The following is a 21103-nucleotide window of genomic DNA, read 5'->3' as shown; positions in this document are numbered from 1 at the left end:
TTATCTTTTGGGCCTTCTTTGGGCTATTCACTTTTCTTCCAAGCCCATTGTTGTTTACTCATCAGCAGGAAATACAATTTTCCAACTCCCACCAAGTATTGATTGTTTTGTTTCTTTGGATTAGTGACATTAAAACAAACTCATTCATAGTAATAAAGAAAAGAAAATATGCTTATCACACTGATAACAAACTACAAGAGCTTCTACAATTTATAACAAACTACAAGAGCTTCTACAATTTTTTTTTTTTTTTTTATGTACAGACAAATTCAACAAGTTTTGGGTTTTGGTTTTAGTTTGAGTCTTCTGGCTCTGCTGTACAAATATACTCCAGCTAGTGCAGTCGCCGTACCTGTTCAAGAAGAGTTTATTGAAAAAGATAAGAAAAAACATCTTCCTTCAACAAAATGATATGTACCAATCCTTTTATTACAACCTGCGTTATATATACATACAGTCTTGTATATTTTGTTTGTTGTGTTAGTGTTACCTATGGAATTAAGAGGTGAAACTGGAGTTTGGAAGAATATAATTGATGATGTTATAACCACCACACGCTTCACGCAGTTCCCCACCGAGTGTGTGACCGGAGATACCATCTCCAGTATCATATACGATACCTAATCAAATCCGGATTGTCATTTTGAGACACAGTATAATACTTTATAATTAGAAACCATACACTAACCGACTTAACACAAAACTGATCAGTACAATTTTATGAAACCCAACTGTGTGGTGTGGACCAACCTGTTGGTAGCTATGCAAGCAAACCCCAGCAAGAAGCGACATGATGCAAAACTCTTTTACGGACATACCCTGGCTTGTCTGTCAAGCAACCAATCACAAACATATATATATATATATATATATATATATATATATCTCATAACTTCTTTATCTGTTTTTCTTTAAATTTGGAGACCCTATTAGCTATACCGTATTCTATATCTGTTTACTTACAGCTATTTGTAACTCCGAAGGAGTAAGCTTAAACCCATCCATCATGATTGCTGCAGGGACCAGTAAGATAAAGGAGATAATGGTTATTACAGAGAAAAGGTTGATGTTGTCCATAGCTTCCTGTTTCAATAGAACCACACATGTCGATTACTACTAGCTTCTTGAGTTGAGAGGATAACTTAAACTTATTCGGATCCTTCTTTTTTACCTTTCCAACCATGAATTTTTTACTGAGAACATTCCGTGATTGGTTTGTTACATTAGACGCCATCGCACTGCAGAAACCAATCCTAAAAAAACATCCAATCAAGTCCATAAAAAAAGGTGATCAACAAGATTACTTTTTCCTTTCTGTTTGTTGTTGATTGTTGTTCATACCAATTGAAAGAAGCTTCTGTAAAAGATGCTAGAGAGACTCCAGCGACAATTGGTAACAACGAACAAACAATCCACAAACTTGGCCACTGTCATCAAAATCAAAAAAAAATTCAAAGAATATGTTAGAAAATATATCTCTCTTGTATAGTTTTAAGGTTATTTCTGGTTGAAATAGGAATCAAATCAAAACCATGTTAAGTCTTAAGACGAGTGAGTCTCTGATTGGCATACCTCACCGAGCAAGAGAACAGAGAACAAGACGGTGAAGAAAGGCTCCATTGCTTTGATTGTGTGTGTGAAAGAGACGTTTACTCTTCCCAAGCTCACGTTTGTCAACAAGTTTCCTAACGTGTGAGCTGCTGCTAGTTGTACGATTGCCGTAAACTGAAGATCAGAGGGGTTACTTACAGTTGAAATCTCCCTGTTTTTTTTTAGGGTTTGACGGAATCAATACTGAATTACCTGAGAAGGAGTAAATTTAGGGGGTGGATGGAGTTTAAGGAGCCACATTATTGCAATCATCAGAGTTCCACACCCTAATTGAAAAGCTGTTACAGTCGCTGGATATGGATAAACCCTAAGTACCTGGGATATTGAACGAGTTCCATACTTGTAATTAATAGGTTCCGAGTCATTGATCGGTATGTATTTAATGAAGCAAAGAAGGAACCTGTTTGTTGAAGATGTTGTAGTAGATATTGAGAAGGTACCAAACTCCGAACATGCCTCCTAGCTTCAACCCTTTTACCAAGCTTTCGGATTTCGAATCTCCTTCTTCCAAATTCTCGGGAGCTGTAGCTGACTTGAACTTGAAGCCATTCAATCTAAGGTTCGGTCTCCAAGGATAAGAGTGAGAAGATGACAAAGCTCTGCTTCTCCTGCTCAACGCTGGTTCGGGAATCGATTTGGCAATGAACAATGGATATGGAAGCCTCGGATTTGGGTTTACAAATGTAAGAGGAAACATAATATTCCTTTTTTTTGTGTGTGTGTGTGTGTGTGTGTGTTATTTGAAGAAGTGTGAATGAGATACTCCAAGATCTACATAAATCCTAAGACATTTGTTGGACTTTGACAATGCCTAGCTTTCTTTTTCTTCTTCTATTTGGTAAGAGTATGTTTAATGAATGAAACTAGTCTGTCGCCTCATTTTCATGTAAGAAGAAGAAACTCCCCAAGTTTGTTTTGTTTTTTTTTTGGATATGAAACGATGCAAACTAATTATTATTGTTTTACAAGAGTTGTCGTCCTTTTATGTTGTGACTTTTCTCTTTTCGTTATACTCTGTTTGATGATTATAAACTTGTATGCCGACATTTTCTTTCCAGGTATACAATACACCGTGTATTCAAGATTTTCTATTTAAACATTGGCTAGTTGGATAGATAAATCATAAATTGTATTTGTACTTTTCCGAATGAGGGCGACGATAATATGTGTATTTAGTTAATTACGAATAGAATGGTAATTTCGGGTATCTTTGGAGTTTGCATATGTGTGTGTTTCCTGTAAATGAGTTATGATTTTGAAATAATTTGATATATTTTTTGTCGTTCATTTTACAAACGGGCCGGCCGTGGTTATCTTGGAGTACATTAACATTTTAATTAAAAAGTGTACGTACGCAGGAACAGGGAAAATTACCGACCACTAACTAATTAATAGGTTTTGATTGTTGTTATATAGAAGAAAAGGTTAGGGGAAAATGCAATGGATAATATAAGTGGATGTTGTATCGTATGTACCTGAGTGGTGGTGGCACTGGTGTGATGCCAAATGCCAATCAATTTTAGAGTCCACCCTTTGTTTTTGTTTGGTTTGCCGTGTTATTCTCGTAAGCAAATAACATGGTCCCATCCCATTGCCTTGATTATGAATTATAACATTGATATTTTTTTTATTTGGTCTTGACCTTTGATATAATTATTATAAAAAAAATGCAGCCGGTACAGCATTATGAGCATTATGCATATTATAAAAATTTACAATAATAAATAAATTGGGCTTACTGTTTAAAAAAAACAATTGGGCTTTTATACAGGTGGAGGAAACCCAAATCGGCCCATAAAACTCTGGTAGCCACAGAGAGACAGAGAGGATCGAGAAGACCAGAACCTTCTAGGCCAGAACAGAGGTTTATACAACAACGCTAAGGAAGCTGGTCAAAAAAATTTTGTCACATAAAAAAAAAAAAAAAAAAAAAAAATCCTTGTAGTAGAATAGAGAGCTAATCCGAGAGAGAAAAGGTTACCGATGAGTAGTAGAAGTGGTCAGTTTATGGATCTTTCCTCCTCTTCACCTTCCACTGATTTCAACGATCTCTTGAACGATCATCACCACAACAAGCAGAAAGAAGAGATCGTTCCTAGCTATGATTTCCAGCCCATTCGCTCTACCTCCGCCGCTCCATTATCTCACTCGCCGTCAGATCTCCTCGGATCTACGACTACTACTTCTCCGAAAGCTAGGGTTAATTGGTCTTCCAAGGTACCCAATACAATACTTCTCAAGATCGATTGTTGCTAAATTTCAAGTTGAGATTGTTTGATTGCTTTTTTAAAGGTTTTGCATTGTAATATTCGTTGTATTGATTGTTTTTTTTTTGTTTATGCTCTGGGGGGCTGTGGGCAGGGTTTTGGATCTCTCGACTCTATTGAACCTTCGAAGTTGGTTCCTGACGACAAGGCTCCCTATGTGTCTAACACCACCACCATTTTATCTGATATTGATAGCACTGTGAAGAAGCATGTTGATACCTTGCTTCATGTTATGGAAGCTGTCTGTGCACGTCTTACCCAGCTTGAGACCAGAACCCTTAATCTCCAAAACCTCGTGGATGATCTCAAAGTTTCTGTTGACAACACCAATGATGTCAAATTCACACAGCTTAAAACTATCCTTTTAGAGGTAACCTTTTTTTTTTTTTTTTTTTTTTTTTTTTTCCCATTATTATCCATCTGAAATTAGAACATTCAGATGCTCTCTCATCATATCTAGTAGAATTTAGATTTTACATTATCGGATGATGAAATTGGTGTTGAATCCTTGCGCTTTCTTCTTGTATTGTAACACCATACATTTAAGTGAGCCTTTCCTGGCTACTTATTCATCTTTTTCTCTTCAGAACATATTTCTCGAGTCTGAGCTTATGGTACGTTTTTTGTTGATGCTTCGGCGGTACCTTCTTTATGTGAATTGCGTGCAGGTGCAGAGTGATGTGAACCTATTGAAGGATAAACAGGATATTGTCGAAGCTCAGCCTCAGCTTTTAAAGCATCAGGCATCCAAAGTTGACCAGCACACCAAAACACACCCTTTACATGGTTATGATCCCAATGCTCATTCGCCCGCACCTGGGGTCCCTATGCCGCAGTTTCCTCTTACTTCTTTCCCACAGCCACCATCTTCCGCTGCTTCTCCTTCCCATCCACCTTCCTCCCAATTACTAGCTCAGCTACCTACCCAGTTTTCTCCTCAACAAGCGCCTTATTGCCCTCCGCCAAACCAGCCTCCTTACCAAGCTCCTCAAACCCCAATGCCACATCAACCACCTTACCAGTCACCGTCTCAGCAACAGCCACCACCATCACTTGGCTACAACAAACTCGAGGAACAACAACCATACCGCATGCAGTCTTACCCACCAAACCCTCCTCTTCAGCAGCCACCTGCTGGTTCTGCCCCTTCTCAGCAGTTCTACAACCCTCCCAAACCACAACCATCGATGTACGATGGAGCAGATGGTAGATCTACTTCAGGTTTTTCTTCCGGCTACTCGTCTGAACCTTACCCATACACTGGTTCACCAGTCGCATCAGCGAAACCGTCACATATAAGTAGCAGTGGAACTGGTTACCCACAGCTCTCAAGTTCACGTACGTTGCCACACGCTTTGCCAATGGCTTCAGCCGTCAGCAGTGGTGGCGGTTCTAGTTCCCCGAGATCAGAAAGCAGAGTCCCAATCGATGATGTAATCGACAGAGTGACAACCATGGGATTTCCAAGGGACCAAGTCAGAGCAACAGTGAGAAAACTGACTGAAAACGGCCAAGCTGTTGACCTCAACGTCGTTCTGGATAAGTTGATGAACGAAGGAGGAGCTCCACCTGGAGGTTGGTCTGGTGGTCGGTAGACGGTAGCCATGGGTTTATTTACCTGACTCTCTGTACAGAACTATATATCAATCAATTATCGATTTTAAGATCACCTTAGTGACCAACCAAATATCTAAGAGCTTGTAACCCATTGTGATTTCAGTTTGATGCAGAGAATGTCCGTTACTCTGCGTTTGAAGTTTAAAAGCTTCATTTGATGTTTTCTGTTTTTTTTTTTTTTTTTTTTTTGACCATTTGTAAACAAGATGAGCTACCAATCAGATCTAGTACCGAGTAGTAAGCATCAATAAACAAAGAACTGATCGAAACTATAGAAGCAAAACGTCTCCGACATTATTGTTACAGGAAGAAAAGAAAAAAACTAAACTCAAAAGAAGCTTACAAGCGAATACAAACCCACAAACATCAAGAACTCACAGTCGATCCTTTTATTCACCAATACACACGCTTTATGTAGACGCCACTCGAACCTCGTGAGTCTTAGTGGTGTCTCGGACATTACCCTTGGTGGTGTCTCGGTCTCGAACATCAAAAGTCTTGGTCTCTCGGACATCATGAGCTTTGTCTTCTATGGTTTGTCCAGCATCTTTAGTCCTTTGTCCCACGTACTCAGCCATGCCAGCCAAACGCTGCTTTGCTTCCTCAAGCTCCTCCGGAATGTGCTCTCCTGCCCGGCGGATGTAGTTGAGTACCCACGACATGGATGATAGTCCAGTGAGACCTATGGCCCCTGACGCCAAGAATCCGGTCATAGCTAGACCGATCACAAAGGCTGCTGGTACGATTACTGGGCTGAAGATGAGAAACAACGGGAATGCTAGCATTAGTCCAATAACCGAACCGGCTAATGTCAAACCAGCTATGGTTAGCAGCGTTCCTCCAACAGGTACACCCGCAAATACGGCTAGCACCTGCATGCACGTGCGTCACGTGAAAACCATATACATATATGCATAGCTGAGATTGGAAGGAGGAATGTAAAACGGACCTGAGTGGAAGAAGGGCCACTCTGGGGATAAAGGACTTTGATGCCTCCTTCGTGCTGGCGTTGAGGGTGCACTTGAAGCTGGTGTGAATGTGTGCGAACGTCCGCCATTGATCCTCCAAGTTCAAGCTTAATTAGAGAGCTTCGGAAAGAAGAGAGTGTTAACTTAGTCGATTGCTTCAGCCTTTAAGGCTTGAGAATTGAGATCGGTTTTGGAGCGAGATGGTGTGTAGACATGACACGTAACAGAGTGACGTGGCATCTGAGAAGCTTGCATGAGTAACAAGTTTCGTTTCCTCTTTTATTTAACTAAACTCTCATTGCGAATCCGATGATATCAATGAGATGGACAAAGATGACTACTTTAGTGTCAGGGGGTGGAGCCATTCTACATAAAAAGTCTGCTCTACCCTTATAATCAGAGTACTCTCCTCTTTGAATCTTGTCATCAAAATCTTCTAAATTGACTTAAAATGCATGCGGCCTTGCTCAAAAATCTTCAGTTTTTCTCCTATAAAAGGGATTCCTCTGGTCAGGTGTGGTTTCAAAAGCAAACATTTAAAAGATTGAGATTATTAAATAGAGTATGCAGAAACTCTGATCAGCAAAACTCAGTACATACCTGTGATGAATTCAAGATCATGTACCGTTCCCGAGAAAGACAGAGATCTTGGCTTCAAGCTTATGCATACACTGAATCACAAGCTGTCTCCCTCATATTTGAAGTACACAGAATTTTCCAAGTCTGCTTTCATATGCAAATCCAGCTCTTTGAGCAATCCATAAACCGGCTCTTTCTCTGGATGCAAATCATCATCCGCCACAAATCTATGTACCTTTCTTGTTATCTCAATCAAACTCTCTGCCAGGCCTTTCTTAATTCCTCTCTGCTTCACTGAATTTCTCAACTTCTCCACACTCTCCCACTCTCCCTTAACCCCATACAGATTCGACATTAACATGTAATAACCAGCATGATTAGATTCCAATTCAAAAAGCTTCTTTGCCACAATTTCTGCCATCTCATTATTCTGATGAATTCTACACGCGCCTAAAAGAGTACCCAAGATTTGAGGTGTTGGTGAAAAAGGCATCCGCTTTGTGATTTCAATGGCAGTATCTAGTTCTCCTACACGACCAAGAAGATCAACCAATACAGCATAGTGTTCTAAGTTAGGAACAAATCTATATTTATTCACCATCAACTCAAATATGCTCAACCCCTCGTGTATCAAACCTGCGTGACTACAAGCAGATAAGACTGAGAGAAATGTCACTTTGTTAGGCTCAACTTCTGAGCTGTTGACCATGTGACTAAATGTCTCCAGCGCTTTAAAGCCCTTCCCATGAATTCCATAGCCAGTGATCAAAGAGGTCCAAACCACAGTGTCCTTCAAAGTAATCTCGTTGAATACTTTAGAAGCATTGCCTAGACTGCCACATCTCGAGTAAAGCTCGACCAGAGACGCTCCGATGAATGTGTTACTGTCAAATCCATATTTAATCACATAACTATGAAAGCATTCAGCTTGTTCTAGAAAACCCAACTCCGAACATGACCCGAGAACCTTGACCATAAGAATAGCGTCAGGCCTGGTATTATTTGCCAGCAGCATCATGGAAAACTCCTCAATTGATCTGTGAGCCATTCCATTTAAGGTAAAACCACTTATCAAAGCAACCCAAGAGACCACATCTTTCCTTGGAATCATGGAGAAAACAGCATAAGCTTCGTCGGGGGAGAAACACTTCATATACATATCAACTAGAGCAGTGGAGACTTTCACATCTGTCTCTAAGCCTTTCCTAATGGCTAATTCATGAGTCTTCCTACCTTGCTCTAAATCATGAGCAGCTGCACAAGCTTGCAAAACACAGAGAAAAGTAGCTACATTAGGTTCTGTTCCGTTATCCATCATTTCATTGAAGACACACAATGCTTCAGCGGCAGATCCATTTAGAACGTAGCAAGCAATCACTGTGCTCCAAGATATAACGTCTTTCTCTGCCATCGTCTTGAACAAATTAACCGCTTCCTTGAAAGCATTCGACTTCGCAAAACAGTTCAATAGCGAATTTAGTAAAGACAGATCCTTTGTAAATCCACGCCTCAGGGCAAAACCATGCACACATCTCCCAAGCCTTGGATTCGATAGCTTTGTACATGCAGAAACTAGTGTGACTAAAGTCACCCGATCAGGAGTAACATCAGAAGCCATGGCCATTCTCCTGAAAAGCTCGACGGCCTGAAAGGGAGACCCGTTTTTCTCAAAACCAGAAACCATAGAAGACCAGGTCACTAAATCAGGCTTCTCCAACTCATCGAACACCTTCAAAGCTTCGGTCATTCTCCCACATTTCACGTACATATAAATCAGAGAAGATCCAACATAAAGGTCAGAGCCAAAAGTGGGATCCTTGTTCACAAACCCATGAATCATTTCCCCATACTTAACATCCCGCAACTCCCCGCAGGCCTTGAGAGCAACTGGAAGCGTGAAATTATCAGGCTTTTCTTCATGGCGAAACATTTGAACAAAGTGACAGAGGACATCTTCCCATTGTTTATCTCTGGATAAACTCTTAAGAAGAGTATTCCACTGGTATAAGCTTCGCTTCGACATTTCGCCGAACACCTGGCGTGCATCCACCGAAGAAGAGAACTTCCGGTAAAAACCCATCCGATTTAAACTCCCCTGGAATTGAATTTTATCCCAAATTATAAACCTCCTTCTGAGTCAATCGATCCAAATTTCCATTCTCGTAGTAACTTTGGGAGGGAGAGAGTTGAACTCTTGGACGAAACAGAGACCAGCAGCAGTAGCATATGCGACGACGGCGTTAGGATAATAGCTTTTGATTGGGCCTGGGCTAGTGGGCTGTATCAGTCGGGGCACACTACTCTGTATTTTATTATTTTATATGTGTACCTTTTGGATTGGTCGACCTTATATTTTTAATTATCAGTCAGTATTTGTATGCAATAATGGGATATTTAAAGGAATACCAACAACACTCGTGGATAAACATAACAGTTAAAGAACAAATAAATAAAGATTTGTTTAGTAATTAAGGAAAGAAAATTGGAAAAAAGGGGAACACGTGGCAGTACACACAGTTATAGAGAGAATTGGAAACAGAGCTACAAATATACATTACGCACAAAAGAAAAGAGGGCTCCTCTTCTTTCTTGTTCTTGTCTTCTTCAAGCTCTCTCTTCTTTCTTCTCTGACTCATCATCATATCATAATAACCCAGAACTTCGAAGAGAATCAAAGAGAACTTCAAGGTCTGCATTTTGTACTCTCTCGATCTCAATCTCTGAGGTCCTCTTGATTTCTCTTTTATCTCTGGTCGAGACATTTGAGCTACTTTTTTCTTGTTATTATCGTCACGTTGTGTGTCGCCTAGTGTATATCGGGTTCGATTAATCGATTGATTTGTGTAGAAAGTTCGGTGGAAGTTGTTCGGATCAGAAGCCGATCGCGGAGTCGTTTCGTTTGATTACGTCGCAAAATCCGTACGATTGTTTTTACCCAAAATTCGATATCAGAGGACGTAAGCTTGAATCTTTTCCCTTTTGGTTTTGTTCGATTCTCTTCGATTTCTTTATTATTTCTTGATTTCCCCTTTTTCCGGAATTGATTCCGGTTTTTTTTTTTTTTTGATTTATTGTAACTATTGATTTGTCCGTATATTCCCATTTTTATTTTGTTTGTTTGGTAAACGGTTGGGGTGTTGTTTATAAAGTTGTTGATAGATTTGCATCTGGGTTTTTGGTTGTAGGTCTAGTTAAGAGTGAAGGAGATCATCGACTGTAGAAAACGAATCGATTCTTCGAGTGAGGCTGAGCCCATAAAAGAGATGCCTTTGAATTTAGGCAACGATGGCGATGGTTCGTCCCGGATTATTTTGACTGAGCCTCGCGGTTCAACTGCTGAGGTTTGCTCACTTTTCTGTTCATTTCCTTCCTCCTATTGTTTGAGGCTCTTCAATTCCAGTAGTTAGTATCATTGGGTTGTGTCTGCCTTCATTGGTTGTTATCATGTTTTTTTTTTTTTTGTGAGGGTTTGTAAATTGGGAATATATGTATTCCTCTATTCTAATACTTTGTAGAGTTACATGTTCTCGGATTAATATACCTTTCAGGTGCTTCTATTTGGAGGACAAGTCATTTCTTGGAAAAATGAAAGGAGGGAAGAACTGCTTTACATGAGCACCAAGGTAAAACTGTACTCAAATTATTGTCTTTAGATTAATATCGTTAGGAGCTCTGATGCGAATTAACTCCAAATCCACATAGGCGTTAAGATCTGTGTCCTCAGTTCCCAACTATTGCTTCATTACTTCTCATTTGTCTGTCACCTGTTACTTTGATTTGTTGATAAAGATGCTACTTCATCTATAGCTTGAATATATATAAATAGACAAAATCACTGCCTGCCCATTGAAGAGTGAAGCAACAATTGTTTTAACTAATTTGGTGTGTCTCATTTAGGCTCAATATAAGCCACCCAAGGCGATCAGAGGAGGAATACCTGTTTGCTTTCCACAGGTTTGGTACCTCCTGTATTTTAAGATGGTTGAATAATCTTTTTTCTGTGTGTTTTGTTACGGCCATCAAGCATACTGTGTCATGTTTGCAGTTTGGAAACTTTGGTGGACTTGAGCGACATGGATTTGTCCGGAACAGATTGTGGTCTTATGATGAAGATCCTTCGCCTCTGTCTCCTGCTAACAAACAATCATCAGTTGATCTGATATTGAAGTCCACAGAAGATGACCTGAAGACCTGGCCTCACAGGTGTGTTTTAACTTATACTCTGATCTTTGATCTGCGAAACTACTTCCTCTTCGTCTAACTTCATACTTCCTCGGTGCTATTGGTGCAGTTTTGAACTCCGTATTCGCATCACTATCAGCCCTGGGAAGCTTACTTTGATCCCTCGTGTCAGGAACATTGACTCAAAGGCATTCTCCTTTATGTTTACACTGCGAAACTACTTATATGTATCTGACATAAGGTATGCATCTGATTTCCTCTACTTAATACTGCTTTCTTTTTCTGAGTGATAATTCATGTGGGGGTATCGAATTTTCAGTGAAGTACGAGTTGAGGGTCTGGAGACACTGGATTATCTAGACAACTTGATGAATAAAGAAAGATTCACGGAGCAAGCAGACGCGATTACCTTTGACGGCGAGGTGAATAATGTCAGCTATTGTCTTCTACTTAAAGTCAAAGAGAAAAAAAGATCAGCAAGATTGATATAGAGTTAGTGCTGTGCAGGTCGATAGAGTGTACTTGAACACACCAACAAAGATTGCGGTCATAGATCATGAACGAAAGAGGACAATCGAGTTGCGAAAGGAAGGCATGCCTAATGCAGGTAAAGGATAGCATTTTTCATCTTCATACATTTTTTTGGAGTGTTATTGGTTTCGTCTTCTAACGGATGGAGTTGGAAACGAGCAGTTGTGTGGAACCCTTGGGACAAGAAGGCAAAGACCATAGCTGATATGGGAGATGAAGATTACAAAACAATGCTTTGTGTAGATTCTGGAGCAATCGAGCCGCAGGTATTGTTAAAGCCTCGTGAAGAGTGGAAAGGGAGACAAGAACTATCGATCGTCTCATCCAGTTACTGCAGCGGACAGCTTGATCCACGCAAGGTTCTTTACGGAGATAACTGATCCTTATGGGATTTCTTTTTTTTTTGCTTACTTAGTGAAGACAGAAAAAAAAAAACAAGAATAATAATAAGCCCTATGATCTCATTATATCACACACAGTCACACACACTAGCCAGAAACAAGTCTCTAAAGATTCAGGACTTGTCTTGGAACCTTGGAGATTTTTTTATCCTGTCTGGATTGGTGGTGGTGGTGTTGTTTACAGAGAGGAGAGGTCACGGTCATATTTTGTAACGTTGACTCTGTTTTGACCATCAAACAATGTATCGGTTTCTTTGATTCGGGAAATTAGAATATATAATATCACCATTGTCTTCTTTACAACTCTGTTAAACTAGTCTTCTCTACTCTTTACCACTAATTTTCTAGATTTTGTCAAGTAGTAATCATATTAAGATAAAAGATAAAAGATAAAAACGGGTTTTACAACGTATGTATATTTCACGTAAGTAATAAATAGTTAAATACTAGTAGTATACAGTCTCCGTTATCCAATAATGGTAAGATGTCCTGTCTCGACTTTGGGGTTAGTATTTTTGTTCAAAGAAAAATCATTAGATAACACGCATTAAATTACGGGTAAATCAATAAATAATCTAAACTTATTAAGTAAGTGCGTGTAGGTAGGCCTACTAAGTGAGTGAGTGAGTGTTTTTATTTTACTGTATCTGGCTTGAGGAGCAAGGTAGATGGGGCCCACATAAACAAGTAATTTACAAAAATAGCCATAAAGAAAGGTCCCAGAGTGCTTCGGAATCCGAACCAGTATCCCTAGAGGGTCAGCTAAGACGAGTCACATCCGAAGCTGAGGTTCGTCAGTTGTGTTCTTGAGAAGCTTTCCTCGAAGCTCAGGTTCGGAACGTACGAGTCTCTCTGGGTTTAGCTTTACTTTCTTTCCCGCTCGCTCAGTCTTCTCTCGGTCTTGACGCGTTCACTCCATTGTTACTTAGCCTAGTGAACAAGCTCCAAAGCCTTCCTCTTCTCTCTCTCTCTCTCTCTTTGTATCTCTTTGTTTAGGGAGTCATGGCGAGGTAAGCTTTGAACCCTAATACTGTATATAAAAACCAAACCCCCCCCCCCCCCCCCCCCCAAGATTTTCGTTAAATTTGATTTCACCCAAACCCTCAATCGATTTTACCAATCGATCGATTTCGTTACCTGTTTGTTCGGCGAAAGACAAGACCAATTTTTCAATTAACTGGGTTACGATTTCTGGCAAGCAAAATGTGAAATTTCTAGTAGGAGCGAGTTTTGAGCTACAAAAATTGAGACTTTTTAGATATAATTTTTGGGTCTGATTAGGCATTGTCTGCATCTTTCTCTCTATAGCTTTCAGTTTAAAAGTAATCTATATAGGGGGCTTGGAGATTTGTGAGATATAAACCTTTCTTTCTGTTTCCGACAATACCCGCTTGAGTCTCTCTACTAATTAATTAACTCTGAAGAAGATGACCGATTTGTTTGTCTTTTGTCTTTGAGCTGCAGCTGATGATCTTATCCCTTTTTGTTCTTGTCACTCACACAGGGCTTGGATTGTCGATGGTCGAGGTATTGCAACCAAAGTGAAAAACGCTTCTCTTTCTTCAGCTTTTCAGATCCAAGACTGCGGTGCTCATATCCAATGTCCCAATTGCTCCTACCGCATTGACAACAGCAATGTCAGTCCCCCGGCTCACTTCCCTCTCCTCTCTTTTCTGAATCTCACACTGACTTTTTCGCTTACACACTTGTCTTTTCTTTTTCTTTGGTTTCAGGTACTGCTTCCGTGGCCTGGCCTTCCTAAAGGTGTCAAGTTTGAGCCAACTGATGAAGACATCATCGAATTTTTGGAAGCTAAATGTGGGCTTGGTGACTCACTACCTCACGTGCTTATCGAGGAGTTTATTCGTCCTGTCACTGAAGATGTTGGAATCAATTACACTCACCCTCAAAACCTTCCTGGTAAACTACAACATTCCACCATCTTCTTTGCAATTTTACCCCTTCACTTTATTTAAGCTCATATAACTCTTGTTCTTCAATTGAAACTAAATTATTTGTCTCTGAGTCTCTCCAGGTTTATTGATTTCTGTGCTCTTTCGAGCTTTGCTATTTCAGGTGCAAACAAAGATGGAGTAAGTGTCTTCTTCTTTCACAAGACGGTGCAGGCTTATGGAACAGGACAGAGGAAACGCCGAAAGATCACACCGACTCTTGTGAACGATGAACCAGTTCGCTGGCACAAGACTGGCAGAACCAAACCTGTGTTTCTCAATGGACTCCAAAGGGGCTGCAAGAAGATCATGGTCCTCTACAAGAGTGCTAGAAAGGGGTCAAAGCCCGTGAAATCAAACTGGGTTCTGCATCAGTACCATCTAGGAACAGAAGGAGAGGAGATAGGAGACTATGTTGTTTCCAAGATCACATATCAGCAGCAGAAGCTTGGGGATGAAGGTGAGAGTTCCGGGGTTAGAGGTGGCCCTAGAACACCGAAGACGAATACTCCTACACCTCCTAGACCTGTAGAAGGTGTTGCTAGAGATGAAGAAGCCTTTGATGATTCAAAGATCTTTGATCCATTTATGGAGGTTGGTAAAATGGTAACCACAAGATCATCAACTTTGTTTTCTAGAGACTAAAGTCGGTGTTTTTATTATCTGGTAAACCAGGGACTGGACAGCATTCCAGAAGCTGCATTAGGGAAGATGTGGTCCAAAAAATCTCGAATGGATGAGGATTATGTTGTAAACCTCAGTGAAGATAGCTTAACATGCAATGAGAGCATTGAAGCTTCGTCTATTTGGGAAAATCAGGTTCTGCCTCCCAATCCTAGCCTCGGAGCTATTGGGGAGCTCGATGGTTTCTCCATTTCAGATCTGGAGAATGCAGATTTGGGGACTCCCCCTGATTTCCTCTCTGTAAGATCCAGCTTAAAACAACTTTCCTTTGAAAATCATTTGAACTTGAGATTCTGATTTCTTCTCGTGTACATATGGGGTTTTTGTAGTTGGCTTCTCAGGAGAGCTTGTTGAACTGGATTGGATGGCTGTGATTGGATTCTTGCTGATTAACCAATAACCTCTAGAATGGCATGGCTTTGCCGAAGAAGAAGGCAGAAAGCAGGAATATGTATAAATTAAGAAAACTTTACAAAGTCTCCCCCAACTGAAGTCATATCTCTCAGATATTTTTACTTCAGGAGATGAGGTTTTCTCTCGGATTCCCGGAAAGTTACATGAATATTTCCGGGAATATATCATTTTCAATCTCGGAATCTGCACTTTTTTGTTGTAATTCAAGAAGATATTGTGACCTTTGTGCTCGTTGTTGTTAACTTGTTATGGTTGGTTACTCTGTTTTATTTGGCTAAAGGTCCATCAACGGTTATATTATATTTTTGGGTGTTTTTATTTACCATTCGCACCAATATTCTTAAAAGGTTTTCATTATTACCCCCAAAGAAATTAATTAATCCGACAAACCCTCTTTAGTCTGGCTGGTTTCTCTCTCACGCACGAAATTAGGGTTTTTTTTTTTTTTCTTTCTAAGTAGCCGTCTACGGTTCAGTCGGTGGTGGTGGTGGACGCTTCGAAAGTTTTACCCTTTCGTATAACTAAGTTTGGAAGGATCAGACTTGCGCTGTTGAAAACCCCACTCTAAGCTCTCCAATTCAGTACGATGGTGAGAAGAGGTCGCGGCGGCGGAGGCGGTGGTATGGGCGGAGGAATCAATCGTAGATATCTGAGTCAAGTTATGGATTCATGCGCGAAGGATTTAACTACGGCGGAGGATATCGTCGATGATCTCCGTTCCAGGTACGGCAATTTTGCGAGGTTGACTCGGCAAGTGCTTCTGCTCAATGTCAGACAAGTCCTTAATGTAAGAAACAACAACAAGAGGGTTAAATACGACGACGAAGATGACAACAATGGCGACGATGTGGAAGGTTCTGCTTCTCAGAGAAAGAAACAGAGACGGGTTGATGAGAAAGAGGAGAAGTTGCAGCGAGCTGAGCAGTCACATCTTAGGAAGAGGAGTATGGAACGTTCAGTGTCTTCATCTCCGTCGTCTTCTTCTCCGTCGGAAGACAGTGGCGATGTGTCTACCTCCGAGGACGCTATTTATAGCGAGAAGCTTAGTCCGCGGTTTGATTTTATTAATGACAGTCTACGAGATAACTACGCTAAGTTAAACAGCTCCTCCAAGAAACCAATTGTGGCGCCTGAGGAAAACAATGTCGAAGTTGAGACTGTGAGCAACAAAGGTAGAAGCAAGTTGGCTACAATGGGGGCGAGAAAGGAGGCTAAAGGCTCTCTTTCCCTAAGTGGAACTACTGGTAATGGTGGTGATTTGGAAGTTGAGGGTAATAAAGGACCTACTTTTAAAGATTTTGGTGGGATTAAGAAGATTTTGGATGATTTAGAGATGAATGTTCTTTTCCCTATTCTCAATCCTGAACCGTTTAAGAAGATTGGAGTGAAGCCACCAAGCGGGATTCTATTTCATGGACCACCTGGTTGTGGAAAGACCAAGCTGGCCAATGCCATTGCCAATGAAGTTGGTGTTCCGTTTTATAAGATTTCAGCCACAGATGTGGTTTCTGGTGTTTCCGGTATTGAAGTTGCATATCCATTTTTGTTCACTTTGTTTTGGCTCCCTCTCTGATCTTATTATCGTTGTACTAATCCGATATGCAAATTTTGTTTACAGGTGCTTCTGAAGAGAATATTAGAGAGCTCTTCTCTAAAGCGTATAGGACTGCGCCTTCAATTGTGTTCATAGATGAGATTGATGCAATTGGATCAAAGAGAGAAAATCAGCAAAGGGAGATGGAGAAGCGGATAGTAACGCAATTATTGACTAGTATGGATGGACCTGGTCAGAAAGGCGAGAAAAATGGTCCTGACTCTAATACTGGTTCTGTTCTCGTCATTGGAGCTACTAATAGACCTGATGCTCTTGATCCTGCTTTGAGAAGAAGTGGACGATTTGAGTGTGAGATCGCTCTAACTGCTCCAGATGAAGACGCAAGGGCTGAGATACTCTCTGTTGTAGCCCAAAAACTGAGACTAGAAGGGCCTTTTGACAATAAAAAAATAGCTCGTTTAACACCGGGTTTTGTTGGAGCTGATTTGGAGAGTATTGCTTACTATGCTGGCAGAAAAGCTATAAAGAGAATCTTGGATTCAAGAAAATCTGAACAGTCTGGAGACGCTGCTGAAGATGATAAATCTTGGCTGAGGCAGCCCTGGCCAGAAGAAGAGTTGGAAAAACTCTTTGTCAAAATGTCTGATTTTGAGGTATGTCAATTGCAGGAGTGATAGGGGACAACTTTTCTCTACTTTAATGTTTACAAAGTTCTTCTCTTTTGTTCCTAAATCCTCTGTTATATACCAGGAAGCAGTGAATCTAGTTCAGGCATCTTTAACTAGAGAAGGATTCTCAATTGTGCCTGACGTCAAGTGGGATGATGTTGGTGGACTTGACCATCTACGACTTGAATTCAACCGTTATTTAGTCAGGCCTATCAAAAGGCCTGATATTTATAAGGTACTAAAAATCACATGGCACCCTTAAATAGTCAATTACTTGCTAGTTCTATTGAGGTCCGAACAGTCTCTTTGGATCTTTTTAGGCTTTTGGAGTAGACTTAGAGACAGGATTTTTGCTTTATGGACCACCGGGTTGTGGCAAGACATTGATTGCAAAGGCAGCTGCTAACGAGGCTGGAGCTAATTTCATGCACATCAAGGTTTGACTTCCTCGTCTTACTTTATGATTTGCTTTATGTATGAATAATTCTTGATAATGTGATTATCTGTCTTCTATCAATGGCTTTCAGGGTGCAGAACTTCTAAACAAATATGTCGGAGAAAGCGAGCTAGCTATTCGGACATTATTTCAGCGCGCCCGAACATGCGCACCATGTGTACTCTTCTTTGATGAGGTTGGTTTATTACATTTTGAACTATATGAAGTATGAAGACTGATGTCTGTGTGCAGACAATAAGATATGAGATTAAGATATGACTTGCAGTCAAAATTGATCCATGTTTGGGTAGTTTAAGAGCTGTCTGATTCTTATACATGAGTAATGTCTTTGAAGTTCAGGTGGATGCTTTGACTACAAGTCGTGGCAAAGAAGGTGCTTGGGTTGTGGAACGGCTTTTGAACCAGGTAATATACGCTTTCTTCATCATATTGAATGGTGCAACTGCATACTCAGGCGTTGATCAAATGGGTTTCGATGTTCAAGTTTCTTGTGGAGCTGGACGGTGGAGAAAGGCGTAATGTGTATGTAATTGGAGCTACAAACAGGCCAGATGTAGTTGATCCTGCTTTCTTGAGACCAGGTAGGTTTGGGAATCTTCTTTACGTATCCCTCCCTAACGCGGATCAGCGTGCTTCAATTTTAAAAGCCATAGCGAGGAAGAAACCGATAGATCCTAGTGTTGATCTTGATGGCATTGCAAAGATGAACTGTGAAGGTTTCAGCGGAGCTGATCTCGCTGGCTTGGTAATTATCTCCCGCTCTTGTCGCAGTGTTTCTTGAAACTTGATATGACCCATGTCCTGTAATGTACGTGATTCTGATGGTCAGTTTATATTCATAATATGGAAGGTTCAAAAAGCTACATTCCAGGCAGTGGAGGAGATGGTAGGCTCCAGTGAGTCGTCTGAAGATGATGTTACAGATACAACTCAGTGTACCATCAAGATGACTCATTTCGAGCAAGCCTTGTCCTCAGTCTCACCTTCTGTGAACAAACAGGTTTTCTCTTCTCTCTGTTTGCATCACTTTGAGAAATTAAAATTCTATAGTCTCTTGTTGAGTTTGAATTTGAACCTCATTTTGGCGTGCTTTGCAGGATCGAGAACGCTACGAGGCACTATCAACGAAGCTTCAAAAAAGCATTGGAAGGAACACTGAACAAGTCATCATAGGACCATCTTTCGCCCTTGAGTAAAACTCTCTTACTTATATAAAATGTGTGCAAAATCCCATTTTCCCCGAGGGTATATTATATACGGTCTTTAATTTAATATAAAGAGTAAAAGACTCGACTGTTTTTCAACTTCAGACACGTAATAGAATCAAGTTATTTTTCCAACTGTTCTGATCAGATCCGTAAGTAATACTACAAAAATTCTGATACTGTAAATCGTATATACAGAGATGATTAAGTAGAAAGAGAGAACAAAAGCTATTAACCGTTTACGAGATTACCTAAAGACTATAAGAGGTCTCTGACAAGTGATAGATAGAGATTCTTATTTATCAGCCAGAATCTCGTTTGCAGTTGCCAGGTAATAAGTACTTGTAGCAATCAGCGTTCTGAATCAAGTATCCGGGGAGATGAACAGCTGAATAAGACCGTGGAATCGGACCTAGTTTCCCGATTATCTCCCTAAACGTGTGTTCTTCAGGAAGCATATCGAAAAGATCAGTTCCTTTGCAGATTACATCTTGGATTCGTCTTGGGTTCAGGTAATGCAAGAATCTGACCCGGTCGGTATGGCTATAAGCTTTCATCTTGAACACAAAATCATTGATGTGTCTGAAACAGAAACTGCAGTGCCAACCTGAATCTGTCAAAAGATTGTTGCTTTGGCGGAAATGAGCGTACCGAGTTTTCCCAGGCTTGTAGAGATGAACTGAAGCTCTCCAGCTTTTGCTATCGACGTAGTACTCATACGAGTAGAGGTAGTTTCTCAACTGAAGATGAAGAATTGGCGGGAATCCGTCGCACCATCTAAGCAGGTTTATGGTATGGCCGCTCGGGATCTCATCGACGTCCGACATTATCAGAAGATCATCTTCTTTTATACCGGCGAGTTTGATCAATTGATCCAGTGCAAGCCTTTGGAACGATTCTTCCACAAAGGGGTTTTCGCCTTTCTTGAACCTTCCTCCAACGTGCCCATAAGTCAGCCTTGGCTCAGCGAATTTGAATATCTTGTCCCGGCTGTCTGCGAAAGACAAGGGTTTTGGCAGTCCGGTGAAAGTAGAGTTAGATTCGAGAAGCACAAACTGAGTAATGTAAGGACTTAACTCCTTCCAGCGGATAGTGAGCATATCGATCTCGTTACTGAACAAGACAGCATCAAAGACTCTTCGTGGAGATTCACGGAGTTTCCAGCCATGAAGACTGCAGAGGGTTTCCATGGAGGTGTTGTGGTGGTAGTAATGCGGAAGGATGTTGAAAGGTTTTGGAGGTGATTCCCAAAGAGGTCTCAAGAAATATGTGATCTTCTGACCATGTAGGTAGATGCCGAAGATGGAGATTGGGAGGACAGCGAAGAGAAATAGAAACGTTTTGAGATCGAGTCCTCTTAGAACAAATCGAAGCCTTGACATGGCTTTGCCTACTCGAGAACCCTCCTGTAAAATGTAAAAAGAAGAAAGAAGAGAAAGCCTTGTGAAGAACTCTGAAGTCCCTGGCGTTAAAAGAATGCAAAGGTTCTCAACTTAAAGAATGATATATTTATGTAGCCAATGAAGCAAGCAAACTCAATCATAAGCAATATTTACAAGAACCAAAAAGAAAAAAAAAAACCTAAATATTGTAAGTTTCAGAATCATTTAAGAAACAAGAACAAACGAGGAAAAAGGACCTGTCCACAAAGATGGTCGGAGATAGTATCCGTCTTCTTAGAACTAGAATAACCATCGGACATGATTATATTAGACCCCAATTTTTGAGTTGTTGCTTCTCCAGAGAAAGTTGAAGTATCCAAAAAAAAAAAAAGCTTATGGAAAAATAAAGAGAGAGAGAGAGAGAGAGAGAGAGAGATGCCTAAGAGGATCAATCAAGTCCGCGAAACCGTGTCTTCAAATCGATCCATATCCTCCTCTAAGGAAAATTGTAACCCCTCCAATTATAGCCGTTTGGTGCTTTTAAGGCTTTCTCTCCAATTATATTCTCAACTATCTATAATTATCATTCAACTCTCTCCCCAATTACATTTTAGCTTCCATATATTCTTT

General features: G+C 40.5%; 8 protein-coding genes across 10 annotated transcripts; 4 read left to right on the top strand and 4 right to left on the bottom strand.

Annotated features, from left to right (window-relative positions):
* Positions 1 to 105: 105 nt before the first annotated feature.
* On the bottom strand, positions 106 to 2612 carry LOC104719407 (phosphoenolpyruvate/phosphate translocator 2, chloroplastic). Its single transcript, XM_010437331.2, has 9 exons — positions 2012 to 2612; positions 1804 to 1926; positions 1573 to 1725; positions 1342 to 1427; positions 1172 to 1253; positions 964 to 1083; positions 751 to 828; positions 491 to 620; positions 106 to 352 (listed from the first exon to the last, which is right to left on the bottom strand). Exons 1-9 carry the CDS (start codon positions 2306 to 2308, stop codon positions 270 to 272), a joined length of 1152 nt encoding a protein of 383 aa, XP_010435633.1. The 5' UTR covers positions 2309 to 2612; the 3' UTR covers positions 106 to 269.
* Positions 2613 to 3435: 823 nt separating this feature from the next.
* Positions 3436 to 5653, top strand: LOC104719408 (uncharacterized). The gene is made up of 3 exons (XM_010437332.3): positions 3436 to 3828; positions 3973 to 4248; positions 4547 to 5653. Exons 1-3 carry the CDS (start codon positions 3595 to 3597, stop codon positions 5471 to 5473), a joined length of 1437 nt encoding a protein of 478 aa, XP_010435634.1. The 5' UTR covers positions 3436 to 3594; the 3' UTR covers positions 5474 to 5653.
* A 90-nt stretch (positions 5654 to 5743) lies between these two features.
* LOC104719409 (oleosin 5) lies at positions 5744 to 6578 on the bottom strand. Its single transcript, XM_010437333.2, has 2 exons — positions 6445 to 6578; positions 5744 to 6367 (listed from the first exon to the last, which is right to left on the bottom strand). The coding sequence occupies exons 1-2, from the start codon at positions 6550 to 6552 to the stop codon at positions 5906 to 5908; spliced, it is 570 nt and encodes a 189-aa protein (XP_010435635.1). The 5' UTR covers positions 6553 to 6578; the 3' UTR covers positions 5744 to 5905.
* Positions 6579 to 6717: 139 nt separating this feature from the next.
* LOC104719410 (putative pentatricopeptide repeat-containing protein At3g01580) lies at positions 6718 to 9122 on the bottom strand. The gene is made up of 2 exons (XM_010437334.3): positions 7064 to 9122; positions 6718 to 6952 (listed from the first exon to the last, which is right to left on the bottom strand). Exon 1 carries the CDS (start codon positions 9120 to 9122, stop codon positions 7140 to 7142), a length of 1983 nt encoding a protein of 660 aa, XP_010435636.2. The 3' UTR covers positions 6718 to 6952; positions 7064 to 7139.
* Positions 9123 to 9465: 343 nt separating this feature from the next.
* LOC104719412 (putative glucose-6-phosphate 1-epimerase) lies at positions 9466 to 12444 on the top strand. 3 transcript variants are annotated; one of them, XM_087455212.1, is made up of 10 exons: positions 9466 to 9730; positions 9894 to 9999; positions 10228 to 10383; positions 10591 to 10665; positions 10940 to 10996; positions 11088 to 11245; positions 11334 to 11465; positions 11544 to 11646; positions 11732 to 11831; positions 11918 to 12444. In XM_087455212.1, exons 3-10 carry the CDS (start codon positions 10306 to 10308, stop codon positions 12133 to 12135), a joined length of 921 nt encoding a protein of 306 aa, XP_087311338.1. In that variant the 5' UTR covers positions 9466 to 9730; positions 9894 to 9999; positions 10228 to 10305; the 3' UTR covers positions 12136 to 12444. The 3 variants fall into 3 exon arrangements, with proteins under 3 accessions (XP_087311338.1, XP_010435637.1, XP_087310886.1); XM_010437335.3 differs by having other exon boundaries at positions 9527 to 9730; positions 9890 to 9999; XM_087454760.1 differs by having other exon boundaries at positions 9544 to 9794; positions 9890 to 9999.
* A 458-nt stretch (positions 12445 to 12902) lies between these two features.
* LOC104719413 (SUPPRESSOR OF GAMMA RESPONSE 1) lies at positions 12903 to 15508 on the top strand. Its single transcript, XM_087449921.1, has 6 exons — positions 12903 to 13166; positions 13661 to 13793; positions 13890 to 14076; positions 14233 to 14702; positions 14784 to 15032; positions 15122 to 15508. Exons 1-6 carry the CDS (start codon positions 13159 to 13161, stop codon positions 15164 to 15166), a joined length of 1092 nt encoding a protein of 363 aa, XP_087306047.1. The 5' UTR covers positions 12903 to 13158; the 3' UTR covers positions 15167 to 15508.
* Positions 15509 to 15530: 22 nt separating this feature from the next.
* Positions 15531 to 19226, top strand: LOC104719415 (cell division control protein 48 homolog C). The gene is made up of 9 exons (XM_010437343.3): positions 15531 to 16726; positions 16825 to 17414; positions 17512 to 17664; positions 17750 to 17866; positions 17957 to 18061; positions 18226 to 18291; positions 18371 to 18631; positions 18737 to 18886; positions 18984 to 19226. The coding sequence occupies exons 1-9, from the start codon at positions 15793 to 15795 to the stop codon at positions 19080 to 19082; spliced, it is 2475 nt and encodes an 824-aa protein (XP_010435645.2). The 5' UTR covers positions 15531 to 15792; the 3' UTR covers positions 19083 to 19226.
* On the bottom strand, positions 19183 to 21076 carry LOC104719414 (uncharacterized). Its single transcript, XM_010437342.2, has 2 exons — positions 20731 to 21076; positions 19183 to 20497 (listed from the first exon to the last, which is right to left on the bottom strand). Exons 1-2 carry the CDS (start codon positions 20791 to 20793, stop codon positions 19394 to 19396), a joined length of 1167 nt encoding a protein of 388 aa, XP_010435644.1. The 5' UTR covers positions 20794 to 21076; the 3' UTR covers positions 19183 to 19393.
* Positions 21077 to 21103: the final 27 nt, after the last annotated feature.

The sequence above is a fragment of the Camelina sativa genome, chromosome 1 (genome assembly GCF_030686135.1).
Source record: "Camelina sativa cultivar CO46 ecotype springtype chromosome 1, ASM3068613v1".
In the NCBI taxonomy this organism is placed as follows: domain Eukaryota; kingdom Viridiplantae; phylum Streptophyta; class Magnoliopsida; order Brassicales; family Brassicaceae; genus Camelina; species Camelina sativa.
This window is presented reverse-complemented; position numbering and strand designations above follow the sequence as displayed.